Source organism: Gavia stellata, chromosome 7 (genome assembly GCF_030936135.1).
Source record: "Gavia stellata isolate bGavSte3 chromosome 7, bGavSte3.hap2, whole genome shotgun sequence".
Taxonomy (NCBI): Eukaryota; Metazoa; Chordata; class Aves; order Gaviiformes; family Gaviidae; genus Gavia; species Gavia stellata.
The window spans coordinates 3630710-3650701 of record NC_082600.1 but is presented as its reverse complement, the minus strand read 5'-3'; the positions used below and the strand labels follow the sequence as shown (position 1 = coordinate 3650701).

Below are 19992 nucleotides of genomic sequence, written 5' to 3'. Positions count from 1 at the left end.
CGTAAAGCACTCATTTGATGCACCCGATGCTTAGGATTGATAACGGTCTTAAAAAGCAAAAGCAGATGAGGCCTATTCAGTAAAGAGTGGATTGTGGCTTGAGTGTAATTAAAGACAGAAGATTGAGCGAGCAAAGACAGAACAGCCCAGGAGAAGGCAGAGTGTTAAGCTAAAGCACTATGTCAAACAGGAAAAGGATCAGAAGTCAGCAGTACATCCCCTTTCACAGAAGAGGCAGAGAAAAGACCATCCCTAAAGCAAATCCGAGGGATCACAGGGCAGTTAGGAATCCTTAGCACTGCTGTTGCAGGAAGGATGCCCTGGATCGTATGAATGATACTTGTATGGTCGTTAGTACCAAACTGCAGTACGCACCTCTCTCTTCCACTCTATCCGGTGTGGGATGCTTGGCCCGGAGGAGAAGAGAAAGCTTTGTGTAACACTGGCACGCAAAATTCTGAAACAGCACAGAAATGCAACTGCGAGGGGTTTGTTTTCCACAGCTGCCCAGATGTCCTGATCTCTCTGACCTTCAAAATGAAGTTTCGAGCTTAATTACTAAAAATGAGAAGCTGCAGAAAGAAAAAGAAGCCCTGAGTGAGGAATTAAACAGATGTATTGATAAGGTAAGAAAGAACTGCAAATCCACATCACTACCTACATGCTGTAACGGGCTGTTAAAATCTTTGTCATTGTCTGTATCGCCCTAACCTGTAAAACTAGTTTGAACTTTTTTTTCTTACCTTCAAGCCCCATAAAGGCTCAATTGCTACTGCCTTTTTTTTTTCCTAGCTGGTCTTAAAGAGAAAGCTTAAATTCTGGAGCACAGCTTTACTGTAATTTGATTATGTAGAAAATTCCAAACATTGCAAGGAACAGAGGCCTGGATATAAATATTGCAGCAGGACAAGGAAGACAGTGTTCTTGCACTTTTATTGCAACTCTAACATACTGTAACTCCGAACTCGAGCAGTGTAACTAGTATGCACGCTATAAATAATGATCCTGTTGTGTGGAGATTCGGACTGGGAGCTGAGGGCTTTTTTGCTCTCCTGCATTTTCTTTGCGTAGCTGTAACTCCCTCTAGCTTAACTCTCAAAGTCAAATTGAGTTAAAGAAAATCCTGAATGACTCAGGCTTACCGATGTAATCTTATTTCAGGTAGCTAAAGTAAGCTGCTTAGAGAATGCAATTGGCAGCTTGAAGCAGGAACAGAAGTCCTGGGAACAGAAGAGTCAGACACTGAAAACACAGCTCACAGTTTCACAAGAAAAGGTATAAGAGTGACTTTTGCTATAGTCCTAGATCAGAAGCATTTTTTTAATCTCTTGTAGTGCTTTTTTCATGAAAAACAGCCCTCTTCTAATGTGCGCAAAGATGTCACGCAGCTAAGAATGGCCGTTTTGATGGGCTTTCAAAGTGACATTCTGAAAGGACAAGAGGAAACTTGTGAAATGCAATGAGGGACTTTTTTCCCCGAGAATAAGCTATGTTGTTTTGCATCTACAGTCAAGGTCCTTTTGCCAATTCATTCTGCCCAGTTACTCATAAAATACTGCAGAGACGCTGCTGTTGCTCCCTGCTCTTCTGGCGGTGGCTTGTCTCTCACCAGGCAGGGGAGGGGAACGAATGGCTATCTGCTTGGCTGATTACACTTGGGGTTTCTTGTTGGCCAGGGACTGCCAGGAAGAATAAATAATTCAAGAGAAATCTTCTCTTCCCAGCATATCACAATAAATATTTGGGGCTGGAAGATGTGTCTGTTGAATGCAGTATTGTGGCTGGATTCAAAGTGGATGGCTACTAATTTGGAACAGAAAGTCAGAAAATTATTTAGCATTTTTAAAGGGGGCTGTCAGCATTATACCTTCTTCACTCCTTCCGTCAGAGATCCTAAATATGTGCGATATGTGGTACATACGCATCCTAGCAGACCAAGGTTACAAGAAATCTTGGTCCAGCAAATGCAAAGCTGTGTTCCTGCTCATTACAGGTTCAGAGTCTAGATGAAACGCTGCAAAATGCCAACCTTCAAATGTCCCGACTGAAATCGGACTTACGGGTGATGCAACAGGAGAAGGAAACTCTTAAACAAGAAGTGGTGTCTTTACACAAGCAACTGCAGAATGCCAATGAAAAGGTAACGGACCTCAAGTGCCTCAAAATCAGTCAACTTTGCATGCTAGGGTTTACAGACACTAGCTGCTGCTCTTCTGGAGCGCACTGCTGTAGCCAACTTATTTCTTTAGGTTGGCTTGTCCATTAAAAGGACACAAATAATGCTGCAGGCTTGAGCAAGTAGACTCTGAGTTATGCAACTATTGGGGTTTTTTTAAACAGTGATATAAAGCTAATTTAAAAAAGAAAAGCTGAAAGGAGGTGGGTACAAAAAAAGCCCTATTTTAATGATGTTTTCTGTATTTAGTAATTTTTCCATTTAAAAATAGTTAACTATAATTAGTCTTGTCCAATTGTACATAATGTGTAGATTTTAAACTTGTTTTTTAAAAACTTATTTTAAGTTTTTAAAAACTGAGGGCAGGCAATGATCGGTCCATCTCCTGAGTCTCCATTCTTCTCTGAAAGAAATCTTTTTTAAAAAAAATAATAATCTGTGGACAATGTATGAATTTACACATACCAAAACTATAAACATATTAACAGTCCAACTAGTAATTAACAGGGGGATCTAATTTTCAGTCAGACTTGGTTTTGAAAGGCACAGTGTTACATGAGCCTCTCAACTGATGAGGAACTGTAACTGAAGGAGGTTGTAGACAGCAGTCTTGGGATTGGTATTATGAATTCAGTTAGTAATTTGGCTGGTTTGCCATGTAATTAAGGAATATTTAATGTCCACGTGGAAAAGAGGCTGTTTCAGAATTGTACAACAGGAACTAAATTACAGCTATTACTGAATAATATATAATACTGAGTTCTATTATTTGCTTGATGAGGCTGTGAAAAGGAGCACAAATTGCTTTTTTGCGTTGTTGAACCCTGTGCACTCCTATCAAGCATTCTGCTGCACAGCTATTATCTATGATTTTAGCCAAGGGAAGCACTTTGGGTTTGCACTGTGGTTAGCGTCTTGGGTTTCTTAGTGGAAAGCAGTGTGCAGGCTGGGAGGAAGAGGGGAATCCTGCGACTTAAGAGTCTGCAGTTACTGAAAGCCTACTTAAAACCCACCTGAATAGAGAAAATGTCTGCTGCTTTGCTTAAGGCCTAACCCTGCACTTCTGTCTGTCTTAAGAATCGGGTTCTAGAACTGGCTGTGCCTTCCTCAGGGCTGCAGGACCAACACAGGCAACTACACTGGGATGAACTGGACCAGCTGACGAAACAGGAGCAGCAGCTGCTCAGGCAGGAGAATGAGAGGCTGCAGAGAGAAGTCCAGAGCACTAAAACAGACCTGACTCACTCCAGGGAGAAGGTAACCTGAGCAAGCTGACAGATCAGAGGCAGTCCCTGCATGCTAGGCAAAACGTAATGATTCTTGTTTTGCAGTGGGTAATACAGGAGAGCAATGTTGCTCATTAGTTTTGAAGAGAAACATTTGCAGAAGGAGTGCATAACGGAATAGTATTTTCCTTTACATCTGCACTGAGTATGCAGACACTCTTATGATGTTTCAAACAGCTCTTTTGTAAAAGAAAATCCTGGTAACTCTTGTCTAAGATTCTGGTCCAACTTTCAGTTAATGCCCTTCAATTTTTTTTCTTTCTAAAAACTTAATATTCCTAGCATTCTTCATGTTCAATTTCTTGGCTCACAGTATCGGGTAGATTATGGGGAGGAGGAAGGGAAAGACCTTTTGTTGCTCAAAGCTAAAATGTCAAAAATACACCAGAATCTGTTATGAGTCCGAAATCAATTGGTACTCGGTATTTGAGATTAAGTCGATGCAATTTGATTTTTTGAATGGTCTGGAATGTCTTTCCGCATTTGTTCATCTCTGGTCTCTTTAGATCCGACAGCTGGAATCTACTGTCCTTTCCCTAAAGCACCAAAAGCATCAAAGCCAGTCAGGTATTGTCAAAGCCATAGAGCAAGAGAAATTAAGCTTGAAGAGAGAATGTGAACAGCTTCAGAAGGAGTTGTCATCTGCAAACAGGAAGGTTAGTTTTAGATGGTAAATATGTGACCCAATGCAGTACTTTCCATCTCTAAGAGCTAATGTGGTAAGCTGTAATTTTCTTATACTCTGAGCTTTGTGCTCTTTTGACTCTTTTGAATCCCCGTCCCAAGGAGCTGCCTGTCTTCTGTGTTTCTGCAGAGCGTGCAGGGTGGAAGTCTATGCCAATGTGCTGCGGGACTTCTAGTCAGTACGAACAGTTCAGTGGTAGAACATGGGAACCATAAACAAAACACAGTCTGCTCAAGTGTTCCACAATACACAGCACTTCTAAGCTAGCATCACCACTTTTAGATTAAAAATCAGTTACCCTGCCTATTGCCTATTCTTTGAAACTTGTCAGAGATGCTGTGTAACATTGTCTTAGACGTCACTTTTAGCAAAGCGTTACGGTTGTCCAAATACTCATGTCTTTTAATCTTGAATTGTCTTGATGTGTAGTGATTCATGACTTGTGTATTGGAAAAAAAAAAGCTAAAATAAGAAACTACTGTCTTTCTAAGGAAACTCCTTGTCTTTAATAGATCAGTCAGATGAATTCTCTTGAACGTGAACTGGAAACCAGCCCAGAAAATGAAGGGCTAAGAAAAAAGCAAGTCAAACTGGATGATCAGTTAATGGAGGTACTTTTCAATCAGTGTTGACTGTACTAAATAGTGTGCGGCTTTATCACTATCTCACTGAACCTATGAATTTATTTTAAAACAATTTCTAGATGTGTAGGAACAGAGGAAACTTAACAAAACTAGAAGAATTAATCTCCTCTAATGCCTAATCTCATCTTTCATGATCCAGGATGTTAGTGTGACAAACACGCTTCTCCGAAGCATGCTGTGGTTTATTATAATTCACATAAGACTTCAGATATAAAATCAAATAGCGAAGAAATTTGTTTCTGTGCTTGAGGCAAGGCTAACGCTTTCCTCTTCCTTCTTAAAACATGTAACCTCAAGTTTCCTAACTTAATATTTGCATAATGCTGCTCTTGATGTAGAAACCTGTTCTTATTTACTATGGGAATAAGTTGCTGCATTTAAGCCTTGCTATCTTATCTAGGTCGTGATAGATTAACAATTTACACAACTTGCTTTTAATCTAAAGGCATGAGTGAAAACTTCAATTGAGATTCTTCCAAAGCCTGCTGTAATTGTGGATGTTTGTTCAGTACTGCTGGAGATGGACCATGCTGGATGTTATGAAAACTGCTTAATTCGTATGTGTCCTTGGTTACAGGAATGGGCAAGCTTAACTACGTTACGTTAGCGTCTCCCTTGAGGTCAGGCTAGACCTTAGAGTTGTCTCTCAGCACTCTTGCCTGAACTTGATGTCATGAATTTGAGTTTAAAACAGAATATTAAAAAAAAAACAAAACCCACAATTTGGACTTGTTTGATAAATCAAAGCATCTTCTAGATGAGGCTTTTACAACACTGTTTATTAATAGGCTTCATGTTTTTCATCAAGTAAGCAAATGGGAAACAGTTATGCTGAATATACTACATAATTAGCTGTAAAATTGTAAAAACTTGATTAGAAAAGATGAGATTTTTTTGACAAGTTACTGAAAAGACTATATGCCCTGCGCTTTCATTTATATACTCTTAATTAAGCTTTGGGAAAATTCCAAACACTGTTAAACCCTTTAGTGTAAACACCAAGCATGGAATTGCGTTTTCTCCTAAAATTTGTATTTCAAACATGCAGGACTTTTGTTACTCTTGATAACATTTTCCCAGCAGGTGTGTATAACATTCTGTTAGCACTTTATGACTTCTAACTTTCTCTTTTGTGCCTGTTCTCCTTTTGTTCGCGGCTAACCTGCCTAGAACTCAGTGGTTGGAACTAGCAGAGAAGGGTGCAGTTCTCTTTCTGAAATAGTGTGCGAAGGTAGAGCAATCATTTTCAATGTACTACCATAGCATGGAGAAAACATTTCTTTCTTTATGGATTTATTTTTTTAATTCCATGCATCTCCTAAGAAGCCACTATTCATTTTAATGTAAAATTTTTACTTTGACAGCTGCACTAACTTCTTTGTGGTTAGTATATCGTGCAGTTTGATTCCATAGGCCGAGAAGTTCCATACTTCTAAGACATTGCCATGAAAATGGAGAGAAATAACCAACTGCATTGAAAAGAATTAAACTGAGTGTAAGAAAATGAAAAGTGGCTCAACCCCTTCCTTCTAACCCATTGACTGTGAGGCTTGAAGGTGTTTTCATATTTACCTCCGATATCTGCATGCTTTTTCATGAGACTGCCAAATGTTTCCTTAATATTAACTGATACGTGATCATGCTCAGTGTCATTCCTAATAGTTTAGCAAGTTCATTATTGTTCCACTTTCTTCCGCAGATGACTACAGCAAGACTGTATTGTTTTCATTAGCCACGCAATTGGTGTTGATTTTTAACAAGCTGTTAACATTAACTGTTTCTTCAGCTGTTTCTTCAGCTTTTTTGTTAGATACTTGTGTGCTTCACAACATTACAGGAAACTCTATAAATTCCATCAAAAGCTCATTATTTTTACTGTTTATATCGTCAGTAAAAGAGTAGCTCCTTTACAGACAAGTTGATTCAAGAGAACCTCCTGATAGTTTAAAAAAATACAAATAGTTGTATTTTAAAATACTTACAAACCTGTTTTCTGTTTTACCTGGGCCAGCAGAGATGTACAGATGCTAACATGGCCAGAAGAGCTGCACCATTATGAAAAATGCTTATAGTTGTTTATATTATAGATGAACTCAGTAACTGAAATATGATTACGAATTGAGGCCTTAATTCTAACACTTCTGAAAGGAAAATTAAAACCACTAACATAATTTTCTATGCCTTTTCCCAAGGGAACAGAGTAATGGTTTTGAGATAACAGGTGAGAGTTTTATGACGTGATCAACTGAACTTTGCAGGAAGAAAGTATTAATCTTATGCAAACTCAAGCTGCAAATCAGCTTGCCTGAAACATCAGGGGTTTTTCCTGTACAGTTCTGGTCTTGTTTTTACTATTATAAACTATTGTAACTGTGAACTAGGCTTAGCTGGATTTTACTTTAGTCTAGAAAAATGCTAAATTGTTTCATGTGACTCTTAGCTCTTAATATTGTCCGAAAGGTCATCTAATGCTAGGCCAGTTTATTTAACTTGGGCTCTCATGGTTGCAATATTACCATAGTAAGGCAATGCCAAAATGCCTCTTTTCTAGCCGCCTTGATCCAGTAACTGTCATAACATTGCTTGGGAGCAGCACTTAAATTATGTGGGGAAGCTAAACCGTTTGGGATAAGTCTGTTTTGAGGTGCTCTTTTTGCTGTAGCAGGACTATTAGGAATGCGATCCTTTTGTCCCACGTGAGATGCCTAGTTTCACCAACTAAAAGACTTCTCTGGTAGCATAACTTCACGAAGGACAACCAGTCTGCACAAAGTCTTTGTTGGTATATACTGCCTCTACACAGACTTGCGGATGCATTTGGTAACCTTTTTTTTTTTTTAGTGAAAGCAAGACTTAAATTTGGAACTAACCTACTTCAAATTACTACGTGCATCCATATCTCAAGGGTCCCCCTGAGTCTACTTTTGCTTATGCATCACAGACACTCAGTAGGTCTCCAGACTTGCTATCAAACTCTGCTTGTGGCATGTCTCGAAATGAAAATTATAAAATGTGTTAAAATTGTTACAGTTAGTAGTGAACATAAGAAAAGAGATATGGGATTCTGAATACTGCATTCTGAATGTAATATAGCAGCTGGCATCAAATTACTTAAGTCATACATTACACTGAAAATTTGTTTTGCTTTTGAGAATGTTATCTCTCCATCCTAGATTAAAGGCTAGAAATAATCAGCACTGGCAGACAACTTCTTCAGCCTGCCCCATGCTAATGCTTTTATTTGTAAGTGGATACTATTTTTAGAAGAGCTGCTGAGATCAAGCTTAAAATTAAAAAGGACTATTAAGTTAAAGCTTGCCACAGGCCCCTTTAACTTTGACAGGATTTCATCAGCAATTCAGTGAATTTATAATTCAGGTCTGAAATTATGAATCAAAGCTCAGATTCCTTTAGACTTCAGAACTGCACATAAAGATGCATCTTTTTTCAGTGGAAAGAGACAAGCTGTCTCTTTAGCCTCTGTTACTGAGTTCAGGCTTGTTTCTCTTGTGTACGAGAAATTGTTCAAGACTAACCTGGTGTCTAGTGAATCATGTTATCATGCAAGAAAAACACTGAAAGGTATGTTGTATGAACGGCAGTGCTGCTTTCTCCTGATGGCTGATCTACTTTACTCTTCAGATGCTCCACTCAAGCGCCAGTGTGATGCTTAGCCAGTCACCGCACTCCCGGGAGCTCCAGCAGCAAGGCTGTGCTATGGTGCCCAAGGAACAGTTCCTGCAGCTCCAACACCAGCTACTACAAGCAGAGAGGAGGAGTCAACGTCTTCAGGAAGAACTAGAAAGCAGACCCTCAGAAACAAACATGCAACAGGTAAAGTTCTCATTACTCTGCAGGTTACAACTTTAAAAGGATATCTGGTTAGTTTTCCTGGGTTTTTTTCTCTCAGTTCTGATGAGATCCGTTCTCTGTTTATGCCAGTTCAAAAATTAAAATTAAAATTCATTCTATCAAAGATATGTACAAAACAAACCTTTGTTATTTAGCATATTTACCTTGAGCCATAGCTTGACTCTGAAGTCCTCTTAATCATCTTGAAATAAAAACCTCTCCTATCCACATTCAGCTGGCTTTTCTCCTTCTGATCAATGTACAGTAAGTGTTTATAGGGTTTTTGTTTTCTTTACCTAACATCCATGTCTGGAACCATTGTTTTAAATACACTACACCACGTATTGCACAAGCACGTACCCATCACACATAAAGTACTAGTTTGGGTTGTTGCTGTCACATGGAGTTCTGTCAGCTGTAGTAGAGCAGAATACAGACAAATTAATCCTTTTTATAAGGTCAGCCTATCTTCATTATTTGGCCATATGACAAGACATTGTTTGGAGAACACTGTTACCATTATACAGAAACTTCAACATTGGTATTTCTGAGGAAAAACAATCTCATTCCAAGGAAGATTATAGCCACTGCACATACTGGGCTGAGTCACTTTTAGTGTTGTTTTGGTTTTTTAAGATGTAAAACTGAATTATAGGCAATAGGTAGAAAAGTTTGCATCTCCCACATAAAACTAAGCTTGGGGACTAGGCTTGCCAAATGACTCTTGTCTTCATAAAATAGCCGAAACTCCAAATCTCTAAAGCTTTGGCTCAGGCCACAGGTCTTAAAATAATATTACAACTTTATCTCATGAGAAAAGATAAAGCTCTAAATAACTTAGATAAAATACTAACACTTCTATTAATCTGTTAGCAGAAGAAAAAACTTCACATTTTCAAATCAGATTGCAGTTACACTTTAAAAAAAAAAAAAAACACAAAAAACCCAAAACAAACAAAACCGAAGACCAAGACTTTGAAGCTCAAAAACCTCTGAATGCGTTAATAGGGTATTCTGGAAAAAAGGTATTATGGAGAGTATATGCAGTAACAGTTTCTAAAGTTTCCAAAACTTGGAGTAAGAACTCTTTTCTAAGAAAGGCATAAAATGTAAAAGTTCACCCCCCAAAAAAAGAATGGCAAATAATGTAGGATAAGTAAAAATAAATTAATTGTAAGGGTCTCTCCCTTTCAGCTGAGTCCTGACAAGTGCATTACCACAGGCTAATGTACTTGGTCACGTACAATGGAAAGTAGAGCGTGCAGTTTAATTTTGAAATCAATAAAAGCCATATTACAGCAGTAGCATCTGCAAATGAATGTGCTCTGTATTGCATTAGGAGTGATGACTTAGTAATTTTGCCTTTGAAAGCCTGAGAAACAATTTGCAAACTAGTCACATCCTGGAACTTGTAGTTCTACAGATAAATCACTTCTACATTTCCTGTAAAAGCTTTTATTCTGGAAGGCTTCATGAATTTAAAAATACTTTCAGAGAGGCTTTGCAAATATTTGCTGTCAATGCACTAATGCACTTAATCCTTTTAATTTTTTCTTTTTTTTTTGCTTAAAGTGAATGGATATTTTGGTTTATAACATCTCCTACAGCATTTTCATGGGCTTTACTAGATAACTTTCTAAAATCATTATTAAACACATGCATTCTACAACTACAAACAAGGCCAAATTTGTTTTCGTTTGTCTCAACTTTGACATTTCTGTAAGCACATCTTGCTTTAATGCTCGTTGTTGATTTTTCTTCGCCATCCTGAATTCTAGGGTTAACATTTAGATGAGCTTATGTCCATTTTAATGTCCCCTTTAGCATCTTGAAAAATTGCATCCTAATCCCTCTTCATCATCTTTTCACCAGTGAGTACAACGTCAGGTTATCCATGCTTTCTGTGTAAATTTAATCACCTAGTTTTGCTGCTGCTGCTTTGCACTTTGCAGCTTTCTTAGATCCTGAGTCCTTCTGTGTAATAAGGTATCCAAAATTATCCCTCTCCTTTTTGGAATTATTTTATGTTCCTCATGCTTTTCAGTTTTCATTGCTTTTTGATCTTGGCTGTGGTGGTCTGCGTTCTCATTCATTTTAAAGGCAGTCTTGAGCTATTGTCCTCCAAAGGCTACCATCATACGTTCAAATTTCACTAAATTAAAACTCCTGAGCCTTTTCTACTGTGTTAACCTGTCTGGACTCTTCTGAATTCCTAACAACTGTTTCTGCTGTGTCTAGTGCTGTGATTTGTACCTGCTGCACAGCAGCAGTTGCTGCACTTGTTCTCATATTCCTTGCTCAGTAACTAGATTTGGGAGCCTGCTAATGACCCAATCTTTTCCTAAGTTCTCTTAGAACCTCCGCTAACCAATATTTTTGTTCAGAGTACTTAGAGTTGCTCAACTTGCCCTTTCTTCAGCTCTTTATTTCAAAATTCAAATCATCTCTGACCAACAGCTTGTTCACCTGTCTCAAGAAAAGACTTACAACTAGGTTTAAAATAGAAATGAAAGTAAGCTCTTTCAAAAGAGGTCAGTTGGACTACACTTTTCACAAATGCTCTTCAGCAATCTGTGAGATATATATACACACACATAGTGGCAGATAATTTCCTCTGAGAAACTTAACTGCTTTGCTAATGGCAGTTAATCACTGCCACTGATCTTTTTAAACCCCCCAAAAACATGGATGGGCCACCTGAAGAGGCCTTACGTCTAGAAAATGCATCCTGAATATGCAAACATGAATCCTCAAATGCCTATGTGTAGTGCTAATACTAGTATTTAGAGAAATATGATATGTGATAGTCTGCATGTTTTCTTTTGTGTGTGTTTTTGTTTGTCTTGCGTTGCTTGCTTCGCTTGTATTGGTGGTTTGCTTTAACTAAGTATACGTACGTATTTAAAAGAAAATCTGGATATCAGGGTGAAGTATCCCACTTGCCTCCTTTCTCTAGGCCTTGCTACCGGAGCAGCGAGCAGTGCATGCAGATTCCTACCGGAGGATCGGGCACCTCTGACAGCTTGGCTGCTTATGATCTCATTCCTTACCATGATAAACACACACAAACACACGAACTGGCATAAGCTGAGAAACTTGAGGATCAAATTATTTTGTGCTTTTTCTAAAAAAAAAAAAAAAAGTCTCCACAGTGTTATTTCCTATTTATTTGTCTAGAAGCTATTTTGTGAAAGTTCATAAGCTGTCTTTTTTTAATTTGTTACAAATACTTTTTATTTATGTTATTTAAAATGTGGAGTTGTTCAGTGTGGAAAGAGATTATTTTTCTCAAATGGTACTAATTTTATATGAGATTTGAAGAAAATCTGGGGTATTTATACGGCATTTTTGTATAAGATGTATAAACTTTTTAACAGGGAAAGATGACATTTTTTGATGTAACTGAAAAATAAAATTCTTTTTTAAACATAATGTCTCTTGTCTTAATAGTATCAATAGTTTCAGCTTTATGAAGGAGAATTAACAAATTTCAGACAAAAATACTTGTCTTTGATACTGAGGATTGTCATATTGGGATTTCTGAGAAAGATCTGTGATAGGGGATGTACTTAAGTACAGATACTTAGCTTCTCTTTAGCAGATGTACCTGCACATTTAAGAAAAGAATTTGCATAGTACATAGGCATGTGTGTCTATGTGTGGCCGTAAAGTAAAAAGGCAGTGCCAGAAAAGGGAAAATTATTACCACGCTTATTTCTTGCATAACATTCCTTTGTGGGTTTTCTTTTGGCTCAAATTACTAGATTAAACTAGATTTTTTTTAATACTTTAAGAGGTCAGAAAACACCTCTTTAAGGCCTATCATTTTTCTGCTTGGGAGCCATGAAGCATTTCAGCTGTTTGCTTTCAAAGATCTTTTTGCTCCTATCTTTCTAATGACCTTAAACCTAATGCTTCAGCTGGCTTCTCCCATTAAACATGAAATAACATGAAGTTAGACAGAACATTCTCAAATCACCTTTAAGCCAAAAAACCAGGGATCGCAGGCATTGAGACCATGATAATTCTTAAGTTTCCTCTTACCTACTCACTCAAGGCTCCTGCAACCAATACAAAGTGTAATACTCAGCCATGTTTTTGAATTCCAGTCAAATTACAAAAGATAGCTCAAGATAACTTGGCTAGGAAGTCCCCTACAAGTTCTGCTTAGTAGTACTTTTTTAATCTGGAAAAATATCCAGTCCAGCAACACTGTTAAACTGCTTTCTATATGACCCTAAGGTAACTTTTTTCAATTTTTTTCACAAGCTAAATGATCATGTAACCCCATACATAGACTTAAGGAGCTTCTGGTGTTACGACCAATAAAATGTTGAGTGGAGTTCTGTCAGTCCCCTAAGGGGATCTTCCTACAGTGGTTTAGATGAGCAACTAGCTACCTGAAACACTCCTCCCTCTGTTTTTTCATTTATACTCCCCCACATGTGTGAAGGTACTTTGGTTTTGAAGGTATTTTGTCTTGGGGAGAAGGTTACTGCTTTCTCAAAGTTAATCTTCTCGGATAACTTCCTAGAATTAGAGAAACAAGCTAGCATTAACATAAAGAATCCCTTTCCCTGCAGTCAGTGTCAGTTCCCAAATACAAACAAGCTTTCTTGTAGTTCCTGGTGTTTCTAATTTATTTGAGAAAGTTTCACTCAACTGTTGGTATAACGGGTGCTCTCACGACACTGAGTTACTATGCTTTCAGTTAGACTGTCTGTTACCTCACTGAAGAAAAAGAGCAAAAGTATTTTTACAGTTTCTATTTGGAAACACTAGTTATCAACAACTAATCTAAAAAAAAATAAAAAAATCAAGTTTGGGATAGCATCCTACTTTTTTAGGATATTACTCAATTTCAAAGGGGGCTTTGGTGTAGGAGAGTTACACTGTCAAACTAACATGCCCTTATAACTTCACCTTAATTTTTTTTCTAAAATTGTTAAGATTTTGATTGGTGTTTTGTTTCCCACATTCAATAGAAATATGGCAGCACCTAAGAACAAGAAAAGGAAACTGTCCAGATCTGAGTATCACAGTCAGGATGGAACTTAGAATTTTATATCAATTTTTCTTAGGTCTGGTAATCTCAAGTGTAACTTAAGACTTGGAAAACTAGTTCAATGCTGCGAGTGTCCTTTAAGTGTTGCTATAACACTTTGCTTTCATGAATGGTTTATTAATTTAGTCGACTCTTTTTAAAATACTCAAATGTGGAGTGCAAGCTATTTTCTGAAGCATAAACTGAAAAAAAGGAGACTGGTGAATGGGAACTGATTTTTTTTTAACTGATTCTCACACAAATGTTGCTTTCCAGGGGGGTCATGAGCAGCTTCTAAAAATGATGGAAGAACGTATGATGGATGTTGAACAGAAACTAAGGCTTGTGAAGAGGCTTCTCCAGGATAAAGTAAATCAGCTGAAAGAACAAGTAAGCATTCTTACTTTCTTCCTTAAATCACCCCCACTACTTCTGTAAACAACTAAGTGGGCAAAAGCTGCCAAGCCATTCTTGCTTAGGATAAAGTTAAAGGTGCTTTCCTTTTTCTTTTAATGCTTTTGAGGTAAAATACAGCATATTTGCCTAAAAATTCCTAAAAGTCCAAATTGGGGGCTGAATCCACCACTCATTAATTTCCTAAAAGTTATGCTTGTTTGGTATGCTGATGCACTTAAAGTCAGGAAACAAACATTAAATTCTGGCCAAGTACCCTAACTGGAAAAGTTGCTTATGAAAGGAGGAAAAAGAATTTCCTGAGGAGTACAGGCAGGATTACTGTACAATTATTGATTTCTTGACCCTCTCCTGCCCCAACACACCCTTTGCTTGACATGGTTTTGGGGTTTTTGTTCTTGCCCTGGTTCGCCTTCTTCAGAAGTCCTCAGTAGTGTAGGAAAAGGCAGCTTTTGAACACATAGACAGGCGTGACATGATGACAATATCTGTTTTCTACTGAGATACAGTCTCCTCTTTCATATTAAGGAAGTGCTATATTGACAGGGTCTCCTGTCACAGGGCTGTTCCCAAAAGCAGGTAGACAAGTGCTAGGCTGCTCTCCCCAATTTTATACGAGGAGCTGGTGGTCCAAGCTCAGAGGAAGTATCTCTGTGGGATCACTGGGCTGGTGGATCCTCTTGGGAACTAGACTTATCCTTAGATGACAAATGCTATAAAGCAGTACTCAGCTGACAAAATTAATTTGAAGCCCTCTGTCATCTGCCTGATCTCCTTACAAAGTCTTTCCAGTTTCAAAATATTCATAGCATCTACAAAGACTCCACAATCGTGTAGGTTTTTAACAAAGGGAAATAAGATGAATGGGTGGGTTGTCTTCCTTTGATATTTGAGTTACAATAAACACATTCACCTACTTTCCCAGCACTGTTCTTGTTTTTAATTATTTTTTATTTTTGTTTTGCTTTTAATTTGCTGAGTAATTATGTTCTATTCACAATTCAGCTTTCCAAGAACACTAAAGCAGACGCAATGGTCAAGGATCTCTATGTTGAGAATGCGCAGCTCCTGAAGGCTTTGGAGATGACAGAACAGCGGCAGAAAACTGCTGAAAGGAAAAACTATTTACTAGAAGAAAAAATTGCCAATCTCAATAGAATAGTAAAGAACCTGGCGTCCCCATCATTTAATCCAGCATCCGAGATAAGGTCATAGCAAAGCCATTAAATCTGCCACAGTCCCATGCACTTTACTGAAATGTTAATATTTCAGCTTTTCACTGTGCTGCCTTTTTATATTGATGAATTTTGGTTAATAGATTCCTCCAAGGAGAGGACAGAGCTAAATCCCAAACTGGACACTGCCGAAAGAGAACTTTTGTTTATTCCCAAACTGGTTTTTTTGCTAAGTTTTGCCTAAAAGTAATCTTCACCATGTAAAAAAAAAAAAAAACAAAACCCAAACCCAAAACCCACATATGTTTTTCTAGGTTAACTTATTTTGATACTTTGTTTTTAATTTAAAATATAAATTCTGAATTGATTGTACTGAATTGATTATTCCTATCTGGATTGAAGCCGAGGTCTAATGCAAACTTATGTCAGTGAATTCAAAACTTGAAAATATTTTTGGCTTTCAAGGATACTTCGTGGTCCAAACATAGTAATATTGATAGGTCAGTCTTCAACACTGTCAGTATAATTGCTGTTGAAAGCAAGACTCTCCTGATATGGTCTGTGTCCTGCAAAGTGATTGTGGTTTCTGTAAAGCAATATGCTTCACGTATGCATTAGGCTTCTGGGTTATTCTTTGTGGCTGTTTCTCTGCAGAGCTCAGAAAAAAAGTTTCCTTAAAAATATGTAAATATAGTACTGCCTCCAACTAAGCATAACGGTATTTCATCTGAAGAAATTTCCCAGCTGGCAAATAAAGACTACTACTTTTTTTTTTTTAAGCTGTGCTGCCAGACAACTTAAAAATTGTAGAGGCCTTAATTTTTTTTGTATGTGGAAATAAGTTGTACTAAACAAAGGAAGAGTCACTAAACAGAAATGAAGATGTGACTTTTGTTTATATAATTTTTAAGTTCAGGAAAGCAGTGGAGTATGTTTATTAAACAACTGGCAGAAGAATGAAGAGGGGGACTTGAATGATGTCTTCAGTGAAATCCTGTCATTAGGCCTCAGAAACATGGAGCTTTGCCATCAACGCAGTGTTCGTTTTGACCTGAGTGATAATTTGGAAAGGCCTGTCTTTTGTAGTAGATCCTTGTACAGAATCTAAGTTTGTAATTAATTGTGAAGAAACATATTCAATGTGAATATAAAGAACTCAGGGAATAACAGCCTAAATTAGCTTCCTTCAACATTATAAATATGGATATTAATGTCAATAGATGAACATAAATATGCATTAGGAAAAGCAGGATAAACCAAACTGTGTTTGGATGAGTATTACCTTAGTACTCCTAGACCAACATGCAGAAGTGCAGTAGTCATGAAGGTTGAAGAGCATCAAGGTTTGTAATGACAGGTAATACCTCCTATTTCATCAGCCGATGAGGCTAGGGAAATGCTGAGTAAAAGCTTGCACGCTCAAATGCTTGTATATAACCTGTTACTTCAAATGGTCTAAATGCCCTATTAACTGCCTTGCCTCCATCAGACCAGTAAGACACATTTAAACAATGCCAATAAAGCTGGTGAACGGGGCCATACTGGCAATACTTGAAACTGGACCTCTTTAAATAGGCATGAATTGAGAATGCAGAGGAAGAGGGTGAGGTGTTTTGTCTCTGGGACCACTAGCAAGGTGACAATTCTGACAGCATTTGTAATGAGCCAAAAGTCCCCCAGAAAACTGGGATAATACTGCCTACAAGCTGTGGAGTAACCTACGGAAAATCACTTTCACTCGGTACTGATTAGCATGTGGCTGTAGAGGATGCTATCTATGTCCACATGGTTACTTACCAATTTTGGAGGGTTGAGGGACTGAAATAGAAATACAGGGTATGACCTCCTCCTCCCCCTCCTCCTCCATTGCTTCCTGCGGCAATATAGTGGAAATGGAAATGCAATCATGTAAGAGCAACATGTTGGAGTATCACAAAGTCCTCCTAAATTATTTCACTGCTATGCTATTCTAAAAGCCTATATGGGGTATTTCTCTAAGTAATCTCAAATTCAGGGGTTTACATAACCTGTTTTTCAGAAGCTGCAAAAATTCTTCCACAAATTTGAAATGTGTCGAATTGACAAATTGCATTGATATAAATCAGAGCTTTTAAAAATTTGAAGTAGTGAGATCTCATTTCTTTGATACCACTTACTGATTAATATTAAGTTACAATAAATCTCTGTGTGTGGGTACCAGGGCTGCGTGTTAGCAACATAGTAATTGAGCACACCCTAAAACCATGCCTATGCTACAGAAATTAGCAAAGTTTCAAAATAGTTCCAGGAAACCATGTAAATGAGGTTCAGATGATCAGAACTGTATTTGGAAAATTATCATTAGCGAGCACATTTTAACTCCTTCATATCTTGACCTAGGTTTACTTCTAATGCTCAGTCTGTGACCAAAGTCTGAATGCTCACAGGAGGGAATGAGTACTTCACTTAAACTATTGTGCAATTAATTTCACATTACTCAATTTTAAAGGCTAGACTACTTAACTAATTCTTTCAATCTCCTGGTAGTTACCAGGTCTTTATAAACCAAACATACAGACATTTCTAGAGCACAGTACCAAAAAGGGAGCCCAGATGTTGGAAAAGAAGGGAGAAACAGAGAAAAGGGACTTTGACTTCTCCTTTTCTCACCCTATCCTACCTTGCTCTACTTTTCTTTCACTTAGCTTCAAAAAAACCTAATGTAGCCACAGGAGAGAGGAGGAGGAGGAAAACGTTCGGTAAATATTTTTTAGACAAAACTCCAATTTCACTGGAATACTTGTGTGAATTAATTCTTAGAAGTGCCTTTTGTAATTACATATTCTAGAGCCTTTCTGTACTGTACCGGTTTTGTTGCTACAGGACAATCCCTTCCCAAATGGAGGGAACACAGAGAAAGGTAGCGCTGCTTACAAACGAGCGTCATGTTGCTTGTTGGTTCATTGTGTCAGCTCAGAAGGTAAGCAGCTAGTTTTACAAAGTCCAGGCTACTGAAAATAAGCATATATATATGTAAGTTATTAAGCATTAGCTTTTGTGCATGGATGTGTCTCCTATGCAGTATAGGCATTTTAAAGATACCAAAGTATTTAATGGCATTGTACCAGTCAAACATCACTGAATTTCTAGGCCTCATTCATACAACAGGTCTTGCCAATTAAGGTATTAACTACTTTATTACCAGAAGGTGTTTTCAATGTTTTCAACTCTTGCTTTATGAATCACTGTGAAAATAAAGGCACATAGATATCTAGGGTTGGGAGTTTTGGAAGAGGAGAGACCCCAAGTTAAATTTGTGCGTGCTAAATTCACACAGTTGAAGTGCTACTTGTCCATTTGGAATGATTTAAAAGTACACGTTGTCGCACATTCTCCAATTACCACTTTAAATACAAGGAAAATTGAATTCTTTGAATTCTGATGGGGGAAAGAAACAAAAAAGGAGTGTTAACATATTTGATTTTAGCCAGACTATATGTAAGGTAGAGCAGGGAACAGTCTGGATCTATCAGGAGTAAAATCCTTTTGTTTACTTTCAGCAAACGACGTCACCGTCTCTCAGGTTTTCCATCATTTACCTGTTAAGTCTCCTGTTTGGTGTCAGCTGCCATTTCATGACAAATGACTTCTGTATAAATGAAAACAATTGTATATTTTTTTTCTATCGAGTTTGTTTTGTTCCGGTGTAATATATTGTCCTTACAACATCATGTAAAACTGAAAGATGAACCGACTTACGTATTATTTATAATGAATGTTAAAAAAAAAAAAAATTACTGTATGACCCATACTTGTGTGGTTTTTTTTTAAATCCAAGATGAAAGTATTTCAGTATCTTCCCATGGAAGTTGTAGGTACTTCAAGTAGTGTCTGTAAATTCGTCAAATGCATACACAAAGCTAGAATAATAAAAAAGGACGGTTTGGCACCTACTAAAAGTAGTTTCTGCCACTATGAAAGTACAAAATTGATTAACGTGTAAAAAAACCTGACGGGTAGGGAGCACACCTCTCATTTTCAAGCACACCCTGCACTCAGTTGCATACCTGTTCTTCACTTTTATATGGAAAATAGGGAGTGCTGCTTGTTGTACGCCTTCCCTGTTCAGCCTTCTAAAACCTACTCTGCTGGTAACCGCTGTGAAGGCGGGGCAGCGGGTGCCTGCGGGAACCACAAGCAGCTGCGGCGAGGCCTGAGCCTCCCCTGCCCGTGAGGCAGCGGTGCCACCTCGGCCCTCCCGAGCCAGGTGAGGTGTCCCCGCTGCCCCCAGGGAGGAGAGGCCGGCGGCTGCCCGCCTTTGCCTGCCAGTGGTGCCCACGGGGCCGCGCGTCGGTGCGCGGGGAGGCCCCGCTGTGCGTGAGGCGGCGGGCAGGCCCTGAGGCGGGTCCCCCTCCCGCCACCGCCCCGGCGCGTGCGCCCTCCCCGCCGCGCGGGGGCGCTGTGGCAGCGCGCGCCCGCCCCCTCCCCTTCCCTGCCCGGCGGCTTTCCCCGGCGGGCGGAGGCCGTTTTCCCACAAGCCCCCGCGCGCCGGGCCCGCCGCCTCCCCTCAGCGCTGAACGCCCCCCCCCCCCCCCGCCGTCCCCCGCCCGGTGCGCGGCCATGCGGGCGCGGAGCAACCGCCGCCGTGCCTGAGGGGGCCGGGGCGGCCGGGTCCTGCCCTGCGGAGCGGGGAGCGGCGCCGGGCATGCGGGCGGTGGTAGCGGGCCGGGAGGTGGG

General features: G+C 38.9%; 1 protein-coding gene across 2 annotated transcripts in view; it reads left to right on the top strand.

Annotated features, from left to right (window-relative positions):
• NIN (ninein) overlaps window positions 1-15424 on the top strand; it is a 55190-nt gene extending 39766 nt beyond the window's left edge. Inside the window, exons 21-29 of one of the 2 annotated variants that reach the window (XM_059819360.1) lie at window positions 504-626; window positions 1162-1275; window positions 1994-2140; window positions 3254-3433; window positions 3969-4118; window positions 4660-4758; window positions 8434-8625; window positions 13964-14077; window positions 15107-15424. In XM_059819360.1, coding sequence (XP_059675343.1) covers window positions 504-626; window positions 1162-1275; window positions 1994-2140; window positions 3254-3433; window positions 3969-4118; window positions 4660-4758; window positions 8434-8625; window positions 13964-14077; window positions 15107-15316 — 1329 coding nt within the window. In that variant the 3' untranslated portion in view covers window positions 15317-15424. Of the gene's footprint in view, window positions 1-503; window positions 627-1161; window positions 1276-1993; window positions 2141-3253; window positions 3434-3968; window positions 4119-4659; window positions 4759-8433; window positions 8626-11599; window positions 11663-13963; window positions 14078-15106 lie in introns of those variants that run through there. The other variant, XM_059819361.1, reaches the window with a different exon arrangement.
• The last annotated feature ends 4568 nt before the right edge of the window (window positions 15425-19992 follow it).